General features: G+C 39.6%; 1 protein-coding gene across 2 annotated transcripts in view; it reads left to right on the forward strand.

Moving 5' to 3' along the window:
- LOC146506926 (DNA repair protein XRCC4-like) overlaps positions 1 to 13,038 on the forward strand; it is a 23,898-nt gene extending 10,860 nt beyond the window's left edge. For both annotated transcript variants that reach the window (XM_085180508.1, XM_085180507.1), the window contains 5 exons: positions 6,336 to 6,502; positions 6,972 to 7,136; positions 8,078 to 8,175; positions 10,321 to 10,455; positions 11,843 to 13,038. In XM_085180508.1, coding sequence (XP_085036634.1) covers positions 6,336 to 6,502; positions 6,972 to 7,136; positions 8,078 to 8,175; positions 10,321 to 10,448 — 558 coding nt within the window. In that variant the 3' untranslated portion in view covers positions 10,449 to 10,455; positions 11,843 to 13,038. The remainder of the gene's footprint in view (positions 1 to 6,335; positions 6,503 to 6,971; positions 7,137 to 8,077; positions 8,176 to 10,320; positions 10,456 to 11,842) is intronic.
- The last annotated feature ends 9,613 nt before the right edge of the window (positions 13,039 to 22,651 follow it).

The raw sequence follows: 22,651 nt of genomic DNA on the forward strand, positions 1-22,651 counted from the left end.
TCATGTTCAAGTACATAATGGATAAATTTATACTCAAGAATAAGAGAACTTAGGCTCCTCCAGTGAAATTTGTGGTTGGTGTCAAACTGCACAGCTGGAGTCCCCAGTGAACTACTCGATAATTTTTATTTGATAAACAGAAAACATGGACACATCTGTGTCCCATTCGTTCGCTTGTGGCTTCAATCATCTTCTGTCAGCTGTCAAAAATTACGGTCCAAATCCCGGTGCTTCGAGGCTGGCGCTGAAATACGACCTAAAGTGAAAGTGACAGGTTTTAGAAAATCACAGGAAGCCCCTGGATAACTGATAATTTTTTGTATGTGTGTGTACATAATGGGTTTGTCATAGCACTGCATTATTGTATACAACGTTAACAATAGAATTGTTTGGCTAGAGCAGAGAATTCCCTAAATTCATTTGTAATTGCAAATTTTTCATTGCCACGAAGTTGGCCAAATGCTTTTATTGTGGTTTGAGTTTAAAAACAAACACACAAAAAAACAAACAAAAAGTGCACTGACTCAAACACCAATAGCAAAAATGAGGACAAATTGGTTGCATCTTTAGCTTTTGCAGTCCCATTGAAGTCTGGGAAATTGTGGCACAGCTGGAAGCCAGATTTGAACACTGACCACACAGAAGAGTCTGATCCACCAACACATTTCTCCTGCCGGTGCCACCTGCAGCTTTCTGCAATCGTAGTCAGGTTTGTAGTTGTACCCTCTACAATTCGAATGACAATCAGTGCTTAGAACGACTGTTGTTCCTGTTCTGCTGCAAACTGAAGTGACCATTAAGTATTTTCCTACGGTATCTACACTCCAGTTAGTTCCGCGCCACACCGTCCTTGCTGCGTATGTGAAAGTGTGTCTTATCGGGATGGACTCATTGCTTTCGCCCTCCACTTCCTGGACTCTATCTGGCCTCACGCCTCTGCAGAGCGGATAAGGGAACCGATGGGACAAACTGATCTCTGCTTCGATGCCCAGACGTCAGTGTCCGTGCCCACTCTTGCACACTGTCTCTTTGTATCATGTGCTCAGTGATCACCCACTCACTTCCCTGGTCCCTAAGACACAATAGTTATTTCCAGATAAAGAATAAAAAAAAACAACTTTTATCAGGGACATGTTCACTGTGTTTTTATTAGGATTTACATAAACATGAGCGCATTTGCCTTGCATTGCATTTCTTCGTATCATTGGTCACCAGTTGTTAAACCAAGGTACTTTTTTTATCCTTAGGGCCATATTACCTTTTAGATCTCCAGCGGTGTGCCAGATGGAGTGACATGGAAAGCTTTCAGTCCTCTGTGGCCACAGTGTGTTATGGTATCATTTCCAGTGGGACTGTGTTCTTCTGGCTTTGTCCTCCACACCTATGTCAACATTTGACCTTATGGTCTGGTTTGCAAGCTGGAGACATACACACACTCACACAGACTAACATAAACAAACACCTAGACCACACACACTGGACCACATTGAAATGTTGGACAAATTTGCATACATAGAAGAAGATTGTACATCCACAGTATATAGATTATTCATCGCTTGCAATGTCAGAAGAAACTAGCTGTATGAAGCATCTCATTTAATTTGAGTGAATTTATCCGTGTCTCTCTGTCCACAAAGTTAAGTGTTATAAGACATATATTGAATATCGTTAGAGGCTGAAACAACTGCTGTGAGCAGTTTGCTTATTTTAGTGTTGTTTCAGTTCAGCAACAAAAATGTGGTAGTGGGTTGTGCATCACAGACAAACAGTCTGACCTCCCACATCTTTGCAGTGGCTGGCAGCAGTGTGCAGACTGACCTTTAACTTTATCTCTGTTTCCCAGGAGAGGAGCCCAAGCTCAAGAAAATAAGAAAAAAAAGCACTTCTAGTCCATTGCTGTGTTTTAACATTGATCACTTACAGAAATATTTATTTCTGTCTGTCACTGATATGTAGATATTTGTATCTTGCTTCGCTGCATTTTCATATTTATACCTCTGTTTAGTGTACAATACGTCCTATGACTTCCATAGAGTAATGTTAAATATTTGGTGATGTGTTTACTGCAGTGGGTCTTCTCAGATAACCTTTGACTAAAGACAGTGAAAAAACACTACCTTTGGTATTTAAAAAAAGGAGGAGAATAAATAAACAGCAGCTGAGTTCCATTTCTAAAGTTAATCCTGTAAATAAAGGTTGTTCTTCCAGCACTTTAGATGTCTCTGTCTAGTGTCTTATTAGGGTAATACAATGTTGACATGTTGGTTAGGAAGATTTGTGAGTCCGTGTCTAAATTATCGAAGATAAAGTTCAGCATTATTATAGATTGAGAGAAAATCTAGGGAACAACATTCATCAGCATAACATAACACACATAGGAATATTAGAGTACTCAACAGAGCCTTTATATTATCTGTTATCATGGAGCTGATGTATTGCAGGAGCCTTTCCTCTAGAGTGTAAGTCAAGGAGGAGTTTGATCTTTTCTCAAACTTCCCTTCTGTCTTTACTTGCTGTCAGAAGTTATCTGGGCTTTGAATGATTTTTTCAAACTCTTCTTTTTCCACATCACATTCAATAATATGCACGTACAATTGTTTGAACTGATGATCTTGGAATCTGCAGTTGTTAAAAATCAACTCTTGTAAAATGGTAAATGGCCTGTATTTATATAGCGCTTTACTAGTCCCTAAGGACCCCAAAGCACTTTACATATCCAGTCATCCACCCATTCACACACTGGTGATGCCACAGCCACAGCCACAGCCACCCTGGGGCGCACTGGCAGAGGCGAGGCTGCCGGACACTGGCGCCACCAGGGCCTCTGACCACCACCAGTAGGCAACAGGTGAAGTGTCTTGCCCAAGGACACAACGACCGAGACTGTCCAAGCCGGGGCTCGAACCGGCAACCTTCCGATTACAAGGCGAACTCCCAACTCTTGAGCCACGATTGCCCTTGTAAGCTTCTGGAATCGCCTACCAAAGCCCCGACTGTATGTTTATTGAAAATGTATGGACTAGGCTTAAAGACTGGGCCAATGCCAGGAAACAAACCAATTTAAATGAAGTTTACTAATTCTGCCAAGAATAGTGATCAAACATCCAGACAGAATTATGCCAGAAACTTGTTGATGGCTACCAAAAGCATCTGGTCTGTGTGCAACTTGCTAAGGGACATTGTTTAGATTAGAGAAAATCCAAAATAAATTCAAGCTTGTGTGCTCAATTCTTGTTTTTTTGAAGTCATTGAAAATGTATCCTGTACATTCATTCTACCCTGAAAAAGGAACCAATAAATCATGAAAAGCCCCAAATTACAATGACATTTATGCCCATGATGCCCATTAGTCTAAAATTTTGACCACGTCTGCATGTACCCTGTCATACTATACAAGTTGGTACATCGTAACAGTGGCTCTTTATCACTTCCCTCTGTTAACATTCACATTTTGCAGAAAAATTCCCATTCTTACTCTATCTACACACATCTCACTGTTTGATCTTAACAGTGGACTTTAACTTGCACAATAACTGAATCACAGCTATGTCAACTTGTTGATAAATTCTAATGCTCACACAAGTTCCACCTGCTAGAAGAGGCTGCACTGGATCACCGGTGTTGCTCCACTTCTTTACGAGTTCTTGGGAATAGTATCCGGGTGGTCTTCTCTGAGTCCTGATTCCATTTATTGTGATCAGTCTGAGAACTGTCGACATGGACGCTGACGAAGCTGAACTTTTGCATTACAGTTTTACTCCCCAAAACTTGTGCAAGTTAAATAATTATCACTGTATAATAAATGTATTGCCAAATGATATTGAAAGAGGTCATTGTGTTTGGACAGTCACCAGTAATACAGAATACAAGTGTAAAGTTGAACAAGATTTTGAAATTGAATAGTTTAATAATGCTTTAATCTAATAGTGCAGTCACAGAACCAGATGGTTTGACAGTGCTTGAGTTTATGCCAGCCATCGCAGCACAAGAGGGAGGGTCCACCCTGGAGAACTGCCGTCAGGCCATCGCAGGCAGAAAACAGCTGTGCGTTAACATAGTCTGGAAATCAGCATCTACCAGACCATGCAGACACCAGAGGAGAGCAGTGTGCCAAGTGTAAACTGGCACAGTTTATAACAATCCAAACAAATTACCAAATAAGACGCAGGCGGGGTAAATGGAGCTCCATGCCTACACTCAGCTGGCTTACATGGCGACATGGCTTGATTACTGCTGTACACTGATTTTTTGGTAGTCATCAATCTCCCTGTAGTCTTTTCCATATTTGTGAAGTTTTGCACACTGATGGAGCCTTGATATGGATGTACAGAGACAAACACCCTTCCAAGTCCAAGGCCCAAAACTGAGAAAAATGTAGTGTTTTGGGGCCATTTTATGTCAGTGTTATGTTAGACTATATGAAGCATAATTTTGCTTCAGTGGTCACAGGTTTTTTATATTTTCTCTCCTGTGAGAGAAAATGCAGATTTAATTATGTTGCAGATTGAAAGAAGTGCATTCAATTATGTTCTGTTTGTCTTTGAATAAGGAAATATTCTACTGTTGTTGTTATTGATAGGCGATACACGCTGGAGCCGATTTATATTTAAGTGATATTTCACTGGGGTGTACTCACTGATGTTCCTGTCATGTTTAATGTATAACGTCTGTGTCTTGGTCATTTTGTGAAAGGGCCTCTGCTTTGATGTTGTACTTCCTGCTTTAAAAAGTAGTCCAGAGGGTTTGACTACAAAGTGAGATGGGTCAGCGAGGAAAGTTGAGTACACTCTTGTTTGCATGCATTCATGTTCAGATGGTCAAGCAGAAAATGTAAGATAGTGTTTAGTCACAGCTGCAGTTTTTTTTTTACACTGCTGGAATTACAGCTACTAGGTCACGGATCAGAAAACTGATCAGTTTCATTTGTAAGCAATTTACCACCCAGAATTAAATCAAGCAACAGAATTCATTTCACTTTGGTTTGGCAACAAACGAAAGCAATTCCTACGTGTTCTTGGAACATGTAACAATGGGACAGAGTCAGAGCTGATCACACTGCGTGCTATTAAGCGTTTATTATTATTATTATTATTATTATTATTATTATTATTATTATTATTATAAATGAATGTTTTTCTGCAGCTTTAGGCCTGGTTGCCTTATTTGCAGCACCAGTCAAACAATGCGTTATAATTAATGTGAGTGCACATGGGAGTGTGAAATACCTTCATAGAAGAAGAGAAAAGAGAAGACGGAAAATTTTGAAACTGAACGAAAGGCACCAGGGCACAGTAGTGCTTAGGATATAAAACTGGGGGCAATATGAAGCCACTGTCTGCTCAGTAACACATGTTCAGGTTCAACAGAAAAGGAGAAAACAGGTGTGTGGCCTGCCAGGACAGAATCAGCCCAGGACAAAAATGACAAGTATTTTATGAGAGCTTTTGAAGATGGTGGCTTTATTGCAGTGGGTCTGCGACCTCACGCAGCTAAGTGAAGATTTAACACCTCATTACCTTCTGGTTTTTCACTTCTTTATGAGGAGTACTTATGTGTAGGTGTGTAAATGGAAACATCTCCAAGGTAACAAGCTAAGATAATACAGCTATATGATATGGATCGTATTAAACATTGTTTCTATTGTTAATTAGGATAACATTTTCCTCTTTTAAAAAAAACGACACATCATCTAAAAGTTAGAATTTCTCCATTTCTTTGCTCACTGCTTTTTGCCTCAGTCCTGGCCTGTGACTAAGAGCCAAGATGCAATCCAAATGAGGAATGTTTTATCACATATGAAGCCTGCCTGCGATTCCAAAGACTCACCGACAAAAACCAACAGAGAGGAAACTTTGCTCTCCCCTCGCATATTTTGCAGGTGACCAGTGAATTCATCTTCTGTTTCTCCCAGACAGAAGGACACTCCTCATCATCTGAAAAAAACTCTCCTGCTTCAGAGAAAATCTTATGTAATATTTGTGGTACGTTGTACTGTAGACTCATTGTAATGATAGAAGTGTGAAGCTTACTCATTTTTCACAGTGAACTGATTCTGGAAGCTAGTGATGGATCATTTTCGTAGTCATGATTTTGATGCCAGATGCGACTTTCCCAGGTCACTCCTAACTTCTAGCAGAGGATCCCCAGGTACTTCAGAGGTAGTTGTAAACCTGTCCTGTTTGTTGGTTGCCCTCAAAGGGAGGCAAGTGGAAGTTACTTCTCAGTGCAGAGGAAGAAAGACTGAGTCTATCTTCTCCAATGACTTGCAAACCAAACTTTGTCTTGCTGTCTCATTTCACTTTCTGTCGCTGAGCTTCTTTTCCTCCTTGTTTCAGGTGCACTTGGGCTCTGTGGAGCTCCAGCCATCTCCAGACCCTCTGGAGCTGACCTGTGAGATGATTGGACAGTCCCTAAAGCGCAGCACAGATCTGGAGACAGAAAACTCACGATTGTTGGAGCAAAGCTGTAAATTGAAGCAGGATCACCAGCGAATACTCGGACAGTAAGGATAATGAGAGAAATAATTCAACAGAATCTCATAATTTTCTTAAGATGTTCTGGGCTGGTATTTATTGTTGATTGCTTTGTCTGCATGCACACTCCTTTTTCTCTTTAAGTTGCCAGCTTGTTTATATCCACAAAAATCACCCAGTATGACATCATCACTGGTCGCCCATTTGAGAGTATTGTGGGATCCACCCATTACTGCGAGCTGGGTTTGTAATTTCTCGGAAATTACTTCAAGTGATTCACATGTCTTCAATTTTATTAATGCCTGGCATATAAAATTAAAATAAAATGTGCTGTTGTTTATTCGCTTGTTGATTTCTCTCCAGAGTACAGCATGAGGTTCACACAGGACTTTTGGGATTAGCGTCATTCACCTTTGCAAATTACTATCAGATAGCCAACAAGAGCATGAAACCTCCACGCAGAATATTGTTGTCATATGCACGTGTTTTTCTCACCAGGCTCAAGCATCAGGTTCAGAAAAAGGAAGCGTTAGAGAGGGAACTGTACTCACGTTTTGTCATGGTGCTGAACGAGAAGAAGGCCAAGATCAGAGGTCTGCAGGAGGCTGTCAAAAGGCTTCGAAACTCGGACGAGCATCTGAGCGACGAGGAGGGTGTACAAAGGTCTGCATCGAGTGCTGTTATACTGTTATCTGCCTTAAAAGTCCAATTTAAGGACAGAAACAACTGAATGTTGTATGTTATGTCCATAGAAGGGTTTTACCTGTGTATCAACTAATGTCCCAAAATGCACATTTGAACAGAGGCAACTAAAAAGCTATTCTTAGAATTTTGATGATTGGTTTTGAATAAGCTACAGTTCATTTAACTTTTAATCTAAGATGGACAAAAACAGACAGTTCTTTTTTAAATTTCAGAAACCAGTATCATCAGGTGATTGTTTAAAATAATAATCATTCATTCTAAAACAAAATACTAATTTTAAATTGATTGACAGGTTTTTGTACATTCAGTCAATTTCTGTAGTTACACGTTAACCAGTAACAAGTAGGTTCTAGTCTGGTAATGTCCAGTAAAGTTTTCAGTCAGTTTAAAATGATTTCACCCTTTGATTTTCAGTGGAGCATCCTTCACCTGAAAGGGGTACTCTCCCTGTGCACTGTGTTGTAAATACGTGGAATTATGTATTTAGATTTTGGCCAAACATAGAATCAATCAAAACGTTCCTGTCTTTGTTTTACATCCACATTGCAAGTTTTGTTTTCTAAGAAACTCAACCAAGTGCTGTCAGAACCACATGTGTGCTTGCCACACCTCTGGCTTTGGCTGACTTGTTTTTAGTCAGGCTTGTTAAATAGCTTTCATCATTACAGGCCACTACAGGGTGCAGAGTATGGAAGATTTTACTCATAGTTTCTGCTCACATGTCTGGCTGCGCCACTGTCCTTTGTGGTCAGTAATATTTAACAGTGAAAGATGAGTACTCAAACGCAGAGTAAAATGAGATACTCTGCTGTAGTTTCTAAAGCATATCCACTTGTCTGACTGAGGATTCAGTTTGTGGGCGTTACAGGAAACACTTCTTCTTCTGTAAATTCTTTCAGTGACAATCTCACAACTCAAGGTGAAGGCAGTCCGGACAGAGGAGAGGAGACCAGTCAGAGCATCCAACCCTCTCTGGAGCCAACTATCCTCATTACAGGTGTGTGTGTCTGTGTTTATGGGTGTGTTTGCTTGTGTCAGAAGGAACAACAGTCCCAATCAAATGTGGTTTCCCCGAGGATGAGACTGCTGTACGCTCAACCTCTGAGTGACCAGTTATTCGCCACAACTACTGACACAGAATGCATACAAATTTAAAACAGTCACCAGACAACCACCAACCTTTCCTACTCACAGGGAGGTTTATGGGGTATGTAACAACATGGGGGAATGATCCATAGCCCAAATCCATTTTGCCCAATGGAATGGTTTTTCAGTATTCCACCAAGTATAAACAAGCCGTTTCAGCTTTTCTCAAAACAACCTTGTGTTCCAGTAGCTGCTCAAAAACACATGCAGCATGTCATTGAGCAGGTTGTGCAAGTATTGAACATGACAAATTTACACCCTTTCCCAGTATTCTGACGTAATAGGTCACAATCTGATTTTCTAATGATGCGGACCAAAGTGAAGCCCTTGAGTTTTCGCTTTCCTCTCACTGATTTTACTGTCCAATAAAGTTGACAGTTGAATGTAAGTGAGTACGTAAGCAAGGGGGTGAGGGGTTGAACATAAACTTAAAAGCACACATAAGCAGAGCGCATACCCTCTGGTCGAAGGGTTCTGGGAAACACTTGAGTCATAAACCCACACAAGTCTGTTGAGATTGCTTCAGCATTGCTGGCCATTAGGTGGTCTTCACCTTCCTGCGTCTCGCAGTGCTGGAGTAACGTCACATCTGAGTCATACCCCCCTGTACTGTGGTGCTGCAATCTACTGAGAAAACCTAGATCACTGTATCAATGGTTTTGTTTGTGGTTGCAGCCAAACTCAAACCACCCCGAGAGAATACAGTTGAAAAACACATTGATGTCGTTCAGCAGATTGTGTTGCTTGGCTCTTATTTTCTGTGCTCTCAATCGCAAACACATGCGCACGCACCCTCTGCTCTGTGCTCTGTGTCCTGTCTTGGCTTCAGTGAAGATGGATGGAGGAGGTAGATTAGCCCGTGTGGGGCTTGGCTCAGACAGTTGGTTGTTTGCAGACCAAAAGAGTCTTATAATGCTTTCTTGTATTTTCAGCTTGTCAGTGACATCTCCAGGCTTTTACCTACATGTGCCTTTATGAATTTGTCTCTATTCTCAGCATTTTAACATTATGGGTGTGTTTCCAAAGTCTTTGGGCGTTTTTTCTCTTGGCCGAAAGCACAGTGGTGGAAAAAAGCCATATGCTCGTGTCACTCTCTGCTAGCATTAGATTCGTAACCACAACAACTGATTAATTCATAGACACCTTTACGCTGATCCATGAACATGAAACATACACATAATGAAACACCTCACTGATATTACTCCAGGTAGCGCTGTGGACTACACATTTCCCCTTTGACGTATTTGCCCCCTGTTGACCTCTGTGCCTCAGGCTGTGTTTCCATGTTGAGCAGAGCCAAAGGCTCTCTTTGACCTCGAGTTTTAGCATCTGACACCATAGGAAGAATCGCTCACAATGAGATAACTTGAAGATAAGAGCGATAGAGACAGAAAGAGATAGAGACAGTGGGAGAATAAAGGGACGTTAAAGAAAAGCATGTCACCTGAGGGACACACATGTGACTCCTCTGAGGGAAAGGAATAATGGGTCTCTAATACCAGCCTCCACACCTCCTTCATTAAGGTAACTGTAAATACTGAATCTGCAGTAACATTACCATTACAGTACTGAGTTTTAGCTCTTAATCAGTTCAGCCCAAGTATGTCTTTGTTCTTACGTGGCGCCTCAATCTGTCGATCTTTGCGTTTGAATGGGCTAGCAGCAGTGTTGAAGGGCAAACAGGTGTGTTTTTCCTTCTGTATATAAACTATTGTAGCGTGACCAAGATGGTTAGGAATGCCAGATCTTAATTACCGATAACGATCACACCTCTGAAGGTGTGGAGTCCTCTGGGGTTAACAGTGGTAATCTGGGGTAATTTGCCCTGGAACTGCCAAAAATGCACCAAAAGTGACACTGACAGAGTATGAGTGTAAGCCATAAAGCTGAAGAATTTAGGCTTTTGTAATGTAATTCTAAAAAGAAATGAAATTTGACTCTAATAGAATGTATGTTTCTCTGTACGTGAAGTATCAACTGTTTGTGCTCTTTGCAGAACGTAATCTGGTCTGGGAAGGGATCCCCGTTGACCGGACTTTTTCTGATGACGATGAAGATGAGCAACCGAAACGGAAGCGTAGGTTGCTTCACACCTTGAGCCCACGATCTTCTGAACAACTTTAAATTGCAGGTTTGTCAGAGAAATGATGCAGTTAATGGAGCAGCATATTTTATATCATAGTTGCTTAAAGTTAATTTTGTGTGGAACCTCTCTTTACATATAGTTGTAATAAAAGAAAACAAAAAAAAGTGTAATTGTAAGAATTTGGATCTTAAATTTTAAGAAAATGTGCAGTTATATGTTGCAGATTTTCAAGGAGTCCATGTAAAGATGGTGCCAACATGACACACAATGTCTCCGGTCCTGTGTCGGTTAATAAATAAGTTGTTCCATGTGACCCCAAATCAAAGTTTAACATCGATGCATGGAAATCATTTCAGGATTAAAGTTTTATGGCACTTTGAAACCTCTTAGCCTCAAGTTTTATTCAGCATTTTTTTCCTCCCATTTGTAGGTTCTGTAAAACCACTACAGTGACAGATGTGGGTCGATCTACTGATTTTTTTTATTCCCCATTCTTTCCATTTCACCAAATTAAGGAAGATTAAATCATCGTTTTGTCGTCATCATCTGTTTTAAAAAGAAAAAAAACCACTTATGTATAATTCCCAGCATCCAACTGTCTGTCTACTGAGGCCTGAACATTTTTTAGATGAAATATGTATTCTTATATTGCTGGTTATATTAATCCACAGAGGTATAAAGTAGTCTAGCCTCTGACAGCAGCGGTCTTAGAAGTGGCCCTGGGCCACACATGCTAGAGAGTAGCTGCTGTCTCCACCTAATAAATAGGATTAATTAAGAGGCATAATTTTATTTGCACTCATCAGTTGTGGAAAATGATTTTTAATGGTTTTTAACATTGTCTCTAAACATTTGAAAAAGTGAAATCTAGCATATCTTTTGTGGTTTCTCTGGCTGATGCGTTGCAGTAGAAAGAGCTGAGGTTGTTGGACTGCTGCCTATAAAGAGGCTCAGATTTATATTACATCCTGTATGCTACTAATGTAAAACAGCAGTGAGAAAAGCAACCTTCTCCACACTTTGTCCACAGTGAGAAGAGGCGCAGATAAGTGAAATAAAATGTCCCCTGATTACTGTTGGTGTTTTGGATTGCGTTGTCATAATAACATCAACTTATAAAATATAGTTAATTTAATATATGATGCCCCTGTTGTAGCAGCACTTCTTTAACTCTACAAACATTAATAGTATCTGACAACTGCTTATATTTGTGTGTTGGCTAGCATTTGAGCTTCATGCTTCACTCCTCCTTCTCTCACTTGTTGGGTTGAATATAAAGTTAATATATTTCATTCTGCGTCATCGCACTATATCGAACTGTATTTCTCTAGTACAACTAAATATTACACGGAAAGCTATAAAATATAAATGTGATGCATGTTTTACTGGTTCAAACAATATTTGCTTCTTTTTCTCCATCTCTTGTTCCCAGCCTCCTTTTCAAGAAATAGATGGTGCCCGGGACTATTCACGAACATTAAAATGAGCAGGTTTTCTCTGCTTGCTATCTTGCTATGTGGCAAGCTAGTTCCAGCCTCACAGCGATACACATGATCAAAACAGCGACAGCCGGGCAGCAGTGTCCTGGAAGTGTCTCCAGATTATGATGCAAGGGTCTCTCCTAGATTGTGAAAGTGAATTCAGAAAGCCAGAGCACGTCACAGCATCTGGATTGCTTTAATTGTGACAATTACCTACCACATCTCCTAAGAGACTAGTTGCTTTACAGTAAAGGGGTGAAAAGCAGTTACTGATACAATCATTTCCCAAATTCTCTCCATTCTGTGTTGCTGCATAGATTTTTCCCAGATGTGTCAGTGGCCATGCGATGACAGCCACTTAACACTGTCTGGGACTATGTCAGGAACTAAAAGTGTTTCTGCTAATAAGCTGAAGAACTCGGTAGAGAATCTGGAGCACGACTACGGAAGCAATTTACAAAGAGTCTCACTTTTCCCTGAGCTTGAATTTGACTCTGCTGTAGTCAGATCTCAGCTCAGTGTGAGAGTGAAGAAAAATGGGGTCAACATGCTACACCCAGAAAAAAAAGGGTGTCACAACCAGGGAACTATAACTGCTTTCTTAATGCTTATTCATCATGTCCTGCTGATGTTTTCCTCCCTCTTTCTATTATGAAAACAAACTCGAAACCGTCTCTTTCATTTTAACTTTCAAAACTAGCATTTTGCAAAAGATAATTTGGCCCTCAATCTTTTTTTCCCTCTTTTTCACGCAGCCTTTTATTGTGTAGATATTATGTGGCCCAAACTACCTGAGGGTTGATTTTCAGATTAATGAGGTTATGTTGTCTTTAAGCTTCTTCACTTGCTCACATTGTCCTTAACATCTGCTATCAGCTTTAGGTTCTTAGGTCATCACCGTGTGTTTTCAATGAGACAGTAATGAAGCTTTGGATTATTTGACCCTTTACATCTGAATTCTGGACCTTCTTGCTGCTGCTTTTGATGATACCTTTATGTCTGTTGAAAACCACAGGTGGCCACCGGGATTATCCCGCTATATGTTCTTGGTGGTTTTAGTAATCCCCACTGGAATGTCACACTGTCTGTTTACATCTCATCAATAAAGTATTCTGAAAGCAAAACAAAGAAGAGTATCAAAGGTTAATTTACAGATGAATGCATGACAACGTGCGATGGACAATGAGCTTACGCTGAAAAGGAGACAGTGCTGAATATTTAAGGAATTTCCTTTATTATAATGCGTAGTTGTTTGATTTAAAATGCTCCAAAGCAAGATCTCGTTCTGTTTTTGGAATAAAAGCTGATAATTAGTTTTTAATTTGGTAAAACCTGCTGTAAATGTGCACATTTAATGTTTTTTTATTTGATTATAAATATTTACTGTAATTTAAACACATAAAGGAGATTTATTTTTCAAATGTTAAAAATGTATGTAAAATACCTCTGAAGAAAATGTATGTTAACATCATTATTAAAAAATTTGCATTTCAACGTGGTTGTCTTTTTGTATTTTCTGACATATATCATTGAATAGGACACAAATAAGCATGTTTTATTTTATTGTGTGGTTAATACTTTATAACAGGGTTTGGCAGTTTATTTTCCCAGTGAGCCACATGAATAACTGGGACTGTTGTTGTGAATTGAGCCCTCCACAACAGTGTCACGGTCAAACAGGCAGGACCCAAGTGCAGAACTGAATCGTACGATGAAAGGGAAGTTTATTTACATGTCGACACCAGGTCAGATATATACATACATACAGTGAAGAGAGGTAGAGGGGCTCCGGGGAAGTCCAGGCGAAGGGAAACACATCCAACACTCCTCTTCACACGATCAGTGATTCACTCATCCGAAGCTCACAACTCGCTGTGGTCGACTCTCACTCACAGTTTCTCGACAGGGTCCGAAGGAAAACAGGAAGGGGTCCAGGAAGGTCTGTACACAGCAAACACACGTTAGGAAACCAGGGAAACACAGTCAGAGAAAACAGGAACCACAAAGAGAGCCGGGACTACACTAACTGAAGTAAAACGATCCAGCGAAGAACATCACCCAGGCGCTGCCTTAAGTAGTGGCAGGGTAATCAAGGATGATGGGCAGCTGGTGAGTCAATTTGCAACCAGGCGTGTTGGCCAAGGTCGAAACCTGGAACCAAGTAATACCCAGGCGGGGAGGAGCCAGGAGACAAGGGAGAGAAACGTGGCCCCCTGGGAAAATTATTTGCACATTCCCACTTTATAACTTTCTTTAATAAATTGATATAATTCAAATAGAATAATAAATGCTGCTTGTTATTTATCATTAGCTGGTTCATAATAGGTTTGGTTTGGTCTATAAGGCTATTATAAAGTTAAAGCTGATGATTGTATTATTTGTTTAAAGAGAGGATAAGCAGGCAGGTGGGTTGTCTGCACTGGTGTGTCTGTGGTCTAAATCATCATTTCACCAACAGGTTAAGTTGAGGTACTGAAAACGATTTTCTTAGCTTTAGGCATCTAAAACTACCTGACACAAATTACTTGGTTAAGTAAAGATTGTGGTTTGGACACTGTACATAGATAAAAATATGATTAAGTTTACCTGCCGTGTTTAAGTCTGATGACAAGTGATTTGTCACAGTGTTAGGTGTGAGGACTGGTCTCATTATTGTCATGACACTTTGTTCAAATCACACAGCTGACACAAACTTTAAAAAAAAAAGACAGTATTTAACACCCTCAGAATGACGTCTGACTGATTAGTAATGAAACCTTTTCTTCAAAATGACAACAGTCATTAGCAAATGCATAGTATTACATGTTATCAGCTTTTTCCTTGTAATTTAATCTGGCAAGTCAAAACAGAAAATTTTTGCTTAACATTATCCCCGCCAGTGACGAACTTTTCCAGCAATCAGTGTTTTCACACCATGCGGTAGTGTTGAAAACATAACTTCCTGGTCGTTGGTCATGTATATATAGTCATAGAACAAAAATATTCTGGGAGGTCTTGAATAGGTTGGCAGGGAAAAGATTAAAAAAAACATGGAAAAAGTGATGTACAATCACTAATGAAAAATTAAGAACTCTATTAGAATACACGCCATACAAATGGTAGTAGTGGTACATGTATATATGTATAACTCACATATATAACAGGGACATTAAAACTAGTTTAACTATGAGAACAAAAGGGTTGCTAAACAGTGGTAAACACATAAACACATCAACTTCAGTGTGTAACAGAAGTTCATATTTAACAAATAATTTAGATGGATTCACAAACCAATCAGTTTTCACATAGCTGAAGAATAACCAACTATACAATTACTGCAGGCTAACTTTCTAATTTATTCAATGAATTATTATTAAGGAACTTTTTATCTTTAATATTATTTTTAGGGCTTGCTGAGATCAACCGACTTCTTGCATCGTTTTGTGTTACAAAATGCATCGTTTTGTGTTACTGAAGGAATAACTTTTGAATTAAATTGTTTCAACTTCACGGGATTCTCACTATGTACATCAGTGGACTGGTGTTAAAGGGGTTAACACTGTTTGTGAGATAGAAACGATGGCCATGCAAGTCCGAAATTATGTCTTTAGTCACTTGCTTATCATCGTTATTCACTTAGAGTGCACCTGTAGAGTTCCCATTATCCAGGGAAGTGACAGGAGACTTCCTGGTTTCCCGCCACAAAGCTTCAGGGAGACAGAGTGGTCTTTGTCCGTCATCTGCCTGTGCTGGGCTCTCACTATTCACCATCCTACACTGTAATATATGAAACAACTTCACACTACATAAGCATAAACTTACTATTATATCGAATTTGCAAAAAGTTATCCCTGAATAAACTAAAAAAAAAAAAAATGCTTGCACAACCCCATTTCTGAAAAGGCTAGGATGCTGTGTAAAATGTTAATGTGTAAACCTTATAAACCCATATTTTATTTACAATAGATCACAGAAAATATATCACATGTTTAAACTGAGGCATTTTATTTTTTCATGAAAAATATTTGCTAATTTTGAAAACGGGCAGGATTCTGTCATGGAAATCATTGGATGGGCTCAGAAACACATCCAGATGTAATCGTGACCACAGTTCACTGTGATATCCACAAATGTAAGATGATGATGCTCTATTAAACAAAAAAAAAGGGGCCATGTGTGAACACAATCCAGAAACAGTGCCCTCTTAGTCTCCAGACTAAAGAGGGACCATCCAACTTGTTTTCAGTGCTCAGTGCAAAAAGTTGCATCTCTGTTAGTGCCAATTGAAACGTACCATCAATGCTAAAAGATGTACAAAGATTTTAGAGCATCTACTCTAACAACATGACTTCATATTTGAAGAGCTCTTTCACCAACTGGAAACATTTGGAGTATCATAAAATGGAAAAACTAAAATAAAGAAGACCCAGGAGTGTTGTGCAGCTAGAATGCTACATTAGACAATATTGGGATAACGCTCCTCTCCCAGAAGTGTAGCAGCTGGTTTCCTCAGTTGCCAGATGTTTACAGACTGCTGTTTAAAGAAGACAGTATGCTACAGATTGATAAACATGGTCCTGTACCAACTTTATTGGGACATGTTGCAGCCATCAAACTCAAAGTGACCTTGATTTGTTTTTTGTGTTTTTCTATTTTGAATAAATATGAGTTTCTGACATTTCATTCTGTTTTTATTTGCATTTTACATAGTGTATTTTTTATTTGGGGCTGTAATATAAAATTTTATATACTTTTTACAGTGAATTAAATTGGTAGGGCAATAAATAATTTCTCATGTTTTTTCCCCCTTTTTTCCTGAATAAAAAGTGTAGTCAGCTTTATTGGGGGAGACACGTCAGACTCAATTACCTGCTGCTGTTTTTGCTCACAGCGGGAAGTGCTGATGTTTCTGTGGGGGTGGCACATATGAAAGTAAAGCAGAGGCCATGCTCTTTGAAAGCCTGTTTTCACACATGCACTGCAACCCTAAACTTGCAGCCCTGCCCCCCACCCCTCTGAAGGAGGTCCATTTAAAAGCACAGGTCCAACACAGTCGACATTAAGCAGTTTACCTGCTGTCTGTGTGTGTCCAGTTGTGCCGATTTGGGTCAATGTGAGAATAAGAAAAGGAAATTGACGGGTGAGTTCACAGCGAGGGGGCATCATGTGTCTGGGCTCCTGCGTGTTCCCAGGCAACCCCTTTGCATTGACTTGATAGAATATTTCCAGGACTGCGAATGAAAGTAACGCATCGTGAGAAAAGGCAACATCACATCAGGCGATGTCCTGATCTAAACGCACCGACACTGTCATCTCATGCGACAGTTTTCTAGAGTTGGATTGAAATATGTGAACACTGTGTTGAGGGCAGTTGCACCTTTGATGGCTTAAGACAGACTTACGCAGACTACCAGCATTTTTGAACAACTACTTTTCCAGGTAATAACTGAAATGTACATAGTGACATGTCTCAGTGTCATCTAAAATAAACATAGAAAGTAAATCTTAAAAAAAAAAGCATAAATATGAAAAACAGACGGTATATTCAATCTAAGCTTAAACTTTAAAATCATTCAGCAGCTGAACACAGTGTTGTTTGGAGAGTCTTCCAAAGTTCCACCAAATCTTTTACACGTGTAAGATGCTTTGCAGCGCTGGTCTTCTCCTTCTCATTTTCTCACCATTATAATAGAAATACACAGTACAATTTTACCCTGGCAGTTACTTACATGTTTGCTTGTGTTATTCCCATGAATGTTAAAAATGTTTTTATTTTATTTTATTTTATTGCTTAATTAACTTTATTGAAATACAAATTTCCATACAACATTTAAAGTTGTTTTCTCTCATTCACGATGTCTTTTCTGCAGTAGAGCAGTATAGCCAGTGGCAAAGAGTACTTGCTTTGTTTCAACACAGTCATTAAAACAGCTTTTTGATAATCACGAATAATGAGGGCCTTCTCTTTGAGATGCTGGTGTGAACTGATTGGCCTCATTATTTGAATTAAACCAAATGTTCTTCAGGTTTGAAGAGGACGGTGGTTGAACATTAAGTGTGATAATGGCTACCTGCTGCAGAGTGTGCTTTGGGGAAGCCTTTTTTCTTTTCCCCACGTTGTGCAGTAGATATTTAAACTTTGCTCAAAAGGTGCCATATAAGAAGGTCCTCTAAATATATTTTCTTTTTCTTTTTTTGCTGTTACTCATGCATAGGTAAAATCAGATGAGAAAGCAGCAACAGTGATGTTTCAACACAATTTCATATGCAAACTTTAAGATTTGTTTCATTTCAAATGTTTTATAATGTTTGCAAGTGTTTCCTATCACTATCTTGTAGTTTCTTCATGTTCTCGCCTGACCTGATTCTACTTAGAAGTATACAGTGACTGCCAAGCGATCTTAAAAGTCATCTATACCACCCAAACATTTTAATGGGCGGCCAAAAAAGATTTGTTTTCCAGTTTTACCAAACCATCCTTTAAAACGGTAATTGGAACCAAGGAAACCAAAATGACTTTCTACAGTTGACTTGATTTTCTCTCATGACAGGGAATGCATTATGTTATTATCTTAACTTCCTCTTGGTCAGAGACCAAAGAATTGCTGAGCTGTCCATACTGCCTTCTCTTGTGTAGGCTTAATTTCTGCCTGGCTTAATAACTGACTGTCTCACACGCCCATCTGTTCAGTGGCTAAAGTAAGAGTAAGAAACATAACTCCACTTGGAAGTTTACCATAAGGAGTCAATGACTGTTCACACAGTTAGTGAAAATATTTAAGATCACACAGTTTTAAAGCACTTAGGATCTGAGTTGTCCAGCATGACACCAACATTTTTTTTTGAAACACTGCAATCTCAAGTGCCCAGAGGTCATGCATAGGCTGGGAAAGAATGGGGGATTAAAAGGTTTCCAGATTGCTGCATTATGTGAACTGCAATTGGCAAATATCTGTGATGCGGGGATGGTTTGTGCTCGATTATCATCCCCCTCTCTGGTTTTAACTCGCTTCTTATGTCTTTGTTCCACTGCCATCCATTCAGTGTAAGAAAAAGCGTGCCAGATGCAGCCATTCATAAAGTTCCAGTCTGCTGGGCTTCTTAAAATATCACCACAAGAACTTTATGTAAAGACTTGAGGTAAAGTCATTCTTTTAGAAGTTGGAGCCAAGACAAAAAAAACACAAAACTCAGTGTAGATCAGTGGTTTTCCCTAGAGGCAACAATTGTTACACAGAAGAGGAAATCTGTGTTTTCTCTCTGAGTGACTGACAGCTGGTCAGCTGTCCCAACGTGACTGACACCCTACTTGCTGAGTGACAACAGATTACTCCAAACAACTGTCATTATTCGGGCAATCTCACTGTTACTGTGCAGCTCTTTCTTTTATTTTTTTTTTTTGCCTTTATATTTTTTAGAGATGTTAAGAAGTCATAGAAAGAAGTACTTGTGGTTATCAGGGAACCTTATTCCTTTTACATACCTACTCGGTTACAGGACCATGCAGAGCTGGAACCTATCCCAGCTGTCACACAACAAGAAGTTGCTAGTCCAACAGGGCTAACGCAGCGCGACCGACTGTCATTCATGCTCATATTCACACCTACAACCAATTTAGAATTACTACTTAACCTAACATGCATGTATTTGGGCTGCGGTAGGAAGCTGGAGCACCCAGGGACGACTCACACAGGCACAGCGAGAACATACAACCCCCAAACAGACAGGCCACAGCCAGACAACAGGTCCAAACCATTAGGCTGTGATGCAACAGAGCTAAACACTGCATCACCACAGGAACTATTTTCTTTCTTCTGAGCTGGATCAGATAATACATCAAACAGTATATTATTACACTTCTGGTTTAGCAGTTTGAAAAGATAGGTGACCACAACAAAGTTATTGCAAAAGTTAAGCTTATTACACAAAATCCCTTTTAGCATGAATATTGTGGTGGTTAACACATGTGAAAGCTGGTGCGCTTTCACCACCTTCACCTTCCTGGACTTGAATGCACCAGTTCAAGACCAGGAAGGTGAAGGTGGAGCTGAAAGACGATGGGAAGTATCGAACTACAAATATATTGTATATTTGAAATTATATATATCATATATTATTATAAATTATATCCAAGAGAAGAAATAAAGCCTATTTCTTTACTTTCTTCTTACTTCTTACACTTTGTTTTACATTCACACTATTTTGATTTGAAGAAATGTCATTGTAATCAATGTTTGCACAGCCACTTACATCACATGGCCTCTAAAGCTGTGGGGATAAGGTTTGGCTGTCTGGACTTCAAGGGATCAAGGTTCACTTTTGTCTAGAGCCAACTCCATTTCCCCCACATTCTGCATTAAATAGTGGGTTCACAACCGAAAAACCAACACTCTGTCATTTTCCACTCCTGGTCACAGGTTTAACTTTTATCTGACACCTAAATTACAACCAGTTTTATGCTTCTTTCTATTCATTTTTTTGCTTTCTTGAATAATGTGGTTGCCTTTGTGTGTGCCAGTTGAAGTCGCCCATCCATCTATTTTCTTATCCAAGTTACGGTCACACTGTGGAGCCAATACAAGCTATCACAGGACATGAGCCTGTGTACACCCAGGCCTGTCCAACACAGGGCTAAGACAGAGAGCATGTTCTCCCTGTATCTGTGTGGGAGGCACACTCACAGGGAGAACATGCAGAAATGCAGATTTTCTGTTATCGGCTTACGCGTGTACATACTGAACGATTTTTGTCAAATCCACAGAAACAGAAACCAGAGACCACATCAACTGCAATAGTGTGTGTTTGCATATGAAATGGCTCTTGACAAAGGGAGTTACATACTGCATTAAAAATCCCAAATAATGTATGACAGGAGTGTAAAATAGGATGGAGCCTGGGTCCACCCTAAATGGGACATGAGGACTGACACTAATGGTGATCTTTACTCAGTGCTAATAGGTCAGCTCACACCCATTTCCAAACTGAGCCTTTTTATTTATATCATAATTAAACTCACAAGCTTTGCGACTGCATCTTTCATAGTTAAAAACGAAAGGATTTGTCCTCAAAATTGCCTTTGTAGTGATTCCTCCTTCTATAAATGTCTCTGGAACCACATTTTCTGGTGACACACAGACACACTTAAATGGAAAACAGTATTAAATATACATTAAAATGAAGTCACTATTTCATATTTCTGAGTTCAGGTAAGACAGATCCCTTTAGGCTGGAGCTGCTTTTATGCGGTCTGAGGTGGCATGGGGCCGGATGGCGACCGCCTTTACGGGCAATGTGATACGTGGGTCACCCAGAAGCCTGCACTACAGATCACCAGGATCAAACACTCTTTGATTGCCTCTTTAACCCGCTGGTTTTTACACAGTGAAAAGCTGCAGTTGTTTCTCATGCAGGAGAAATTTTGAATGTTATGTGACTTGCAGATTTTAGTTTAGCATTGACTCAGCTGTAAAATGAATCCTGCAGCTAAAACTGAGTAGATGTTAATTTTGCTTAGATAAAGTCGCATTTTTACCTTTGTTCAGTGTTTGTCTTTAAACAAAGTTTATAAAAAGTTATCAAAGTTATTTCAGTTTGTCTTTGTCAGAATATCAATTTCGCTTTGGTTTGCTCTTCATGCTATCAGACTGTTAATTTTACAGGTCTGTTTAAACATCAGACTCGACGGTTGTCGATGTGTGATAGAGAAATCATTTAAAATTGAAACACATTACCGCCAACTTTCCCTCGCCATCTCGCCCAGTTCTTCTTTTGCTACTTTGCAGGAGAGATTTGTTCTATGTGGAACTGTTTGAATGCTCCTGAGATAATACCAGTCCACTCAGGTATGGAACATACACCTTTTTTACAGCTTTTTACAAGGTCCCTCAGGGGCTGACTTTTCACAAGAGGTTTTTCACCTTTCAGACACCAATACCATCATTTTGAACAATGAATGAACCTCTCTAGCTTCAGCAAACGCACTCTAGATCGACTCACCTTATATAGTTCTCTCTTTCGGATCATATCAAGGAATGCTATTACTACAGTACTGATGGCACCTAAATGCAGTTTTAATAATTTTGTTTTGTTTTTTGTTTTAAGGCAGATAATGTTTGAGTGGTTCAGAGTCAGGACACTGACTCTACAGACTGTGATCTCTGGGTGTAAGAAGATGCTTATATCCAATTTCTCAATAAATAAAGTGAGTGCTGTTTAAACATGAATGCATGTTTAAACAGCATTCATGTTATCACAGAGCACTCCATGTTCATTTTAACAGCTGTTACAAATTGACACTGTTGCCCCCCTGCCTGCTTTGTAGTAGCCAATAATGATGATCATCAGGCAACTTTATAAATCTTGCCCCCTCTCTTTATGTAAAAAAAGCAAGACCAAAGCCTTCAGTTAACCGCCATTGTTTCACTCTTAGTTAGGCGGTTTTGCACAGTGATCAGAAATGACACGTTTTTATTCAACCTCATCAGTTTCTCTCGATGAACACATGAACTTTCGTCTTAGCACCTTAAAAACTGCATTCATACTAGCACACCAAATGCTCGCACGACGGAATGTACAAAGCGGTTCAGCGGGATGGATGGGAAAACTCCCTCACAGTGTTGACTGAAGTATCTTCTGTGACTCAAACACAACCATCCATGTGTGCACCGCCCCGTTTCCACCGCCCAGCCTTGACTGGTGCGCTCCCCGCAGCAGATTTATCTGTTTCTTGATATTTAAATGAAAAAGCTATGACATATCTTTTAATTTGATATTCTCTTAGT

This window comes from Neolamprologus multifasciatus, chromosome 12 (genome assembly GCF_963576455.1).
Source record: "Neolamprologus multifasciatus chromosome 12, fNeoMul1.2, whole genome shotgun sequence".
In the NCBI taxonomy this organism is placed as follows: Eukaryota; Metazoa; Chordata; class Actinopteri; order Cichliformes; family Cichlidae; genus Neolamprologus; species Neolamprologus multifasciatus.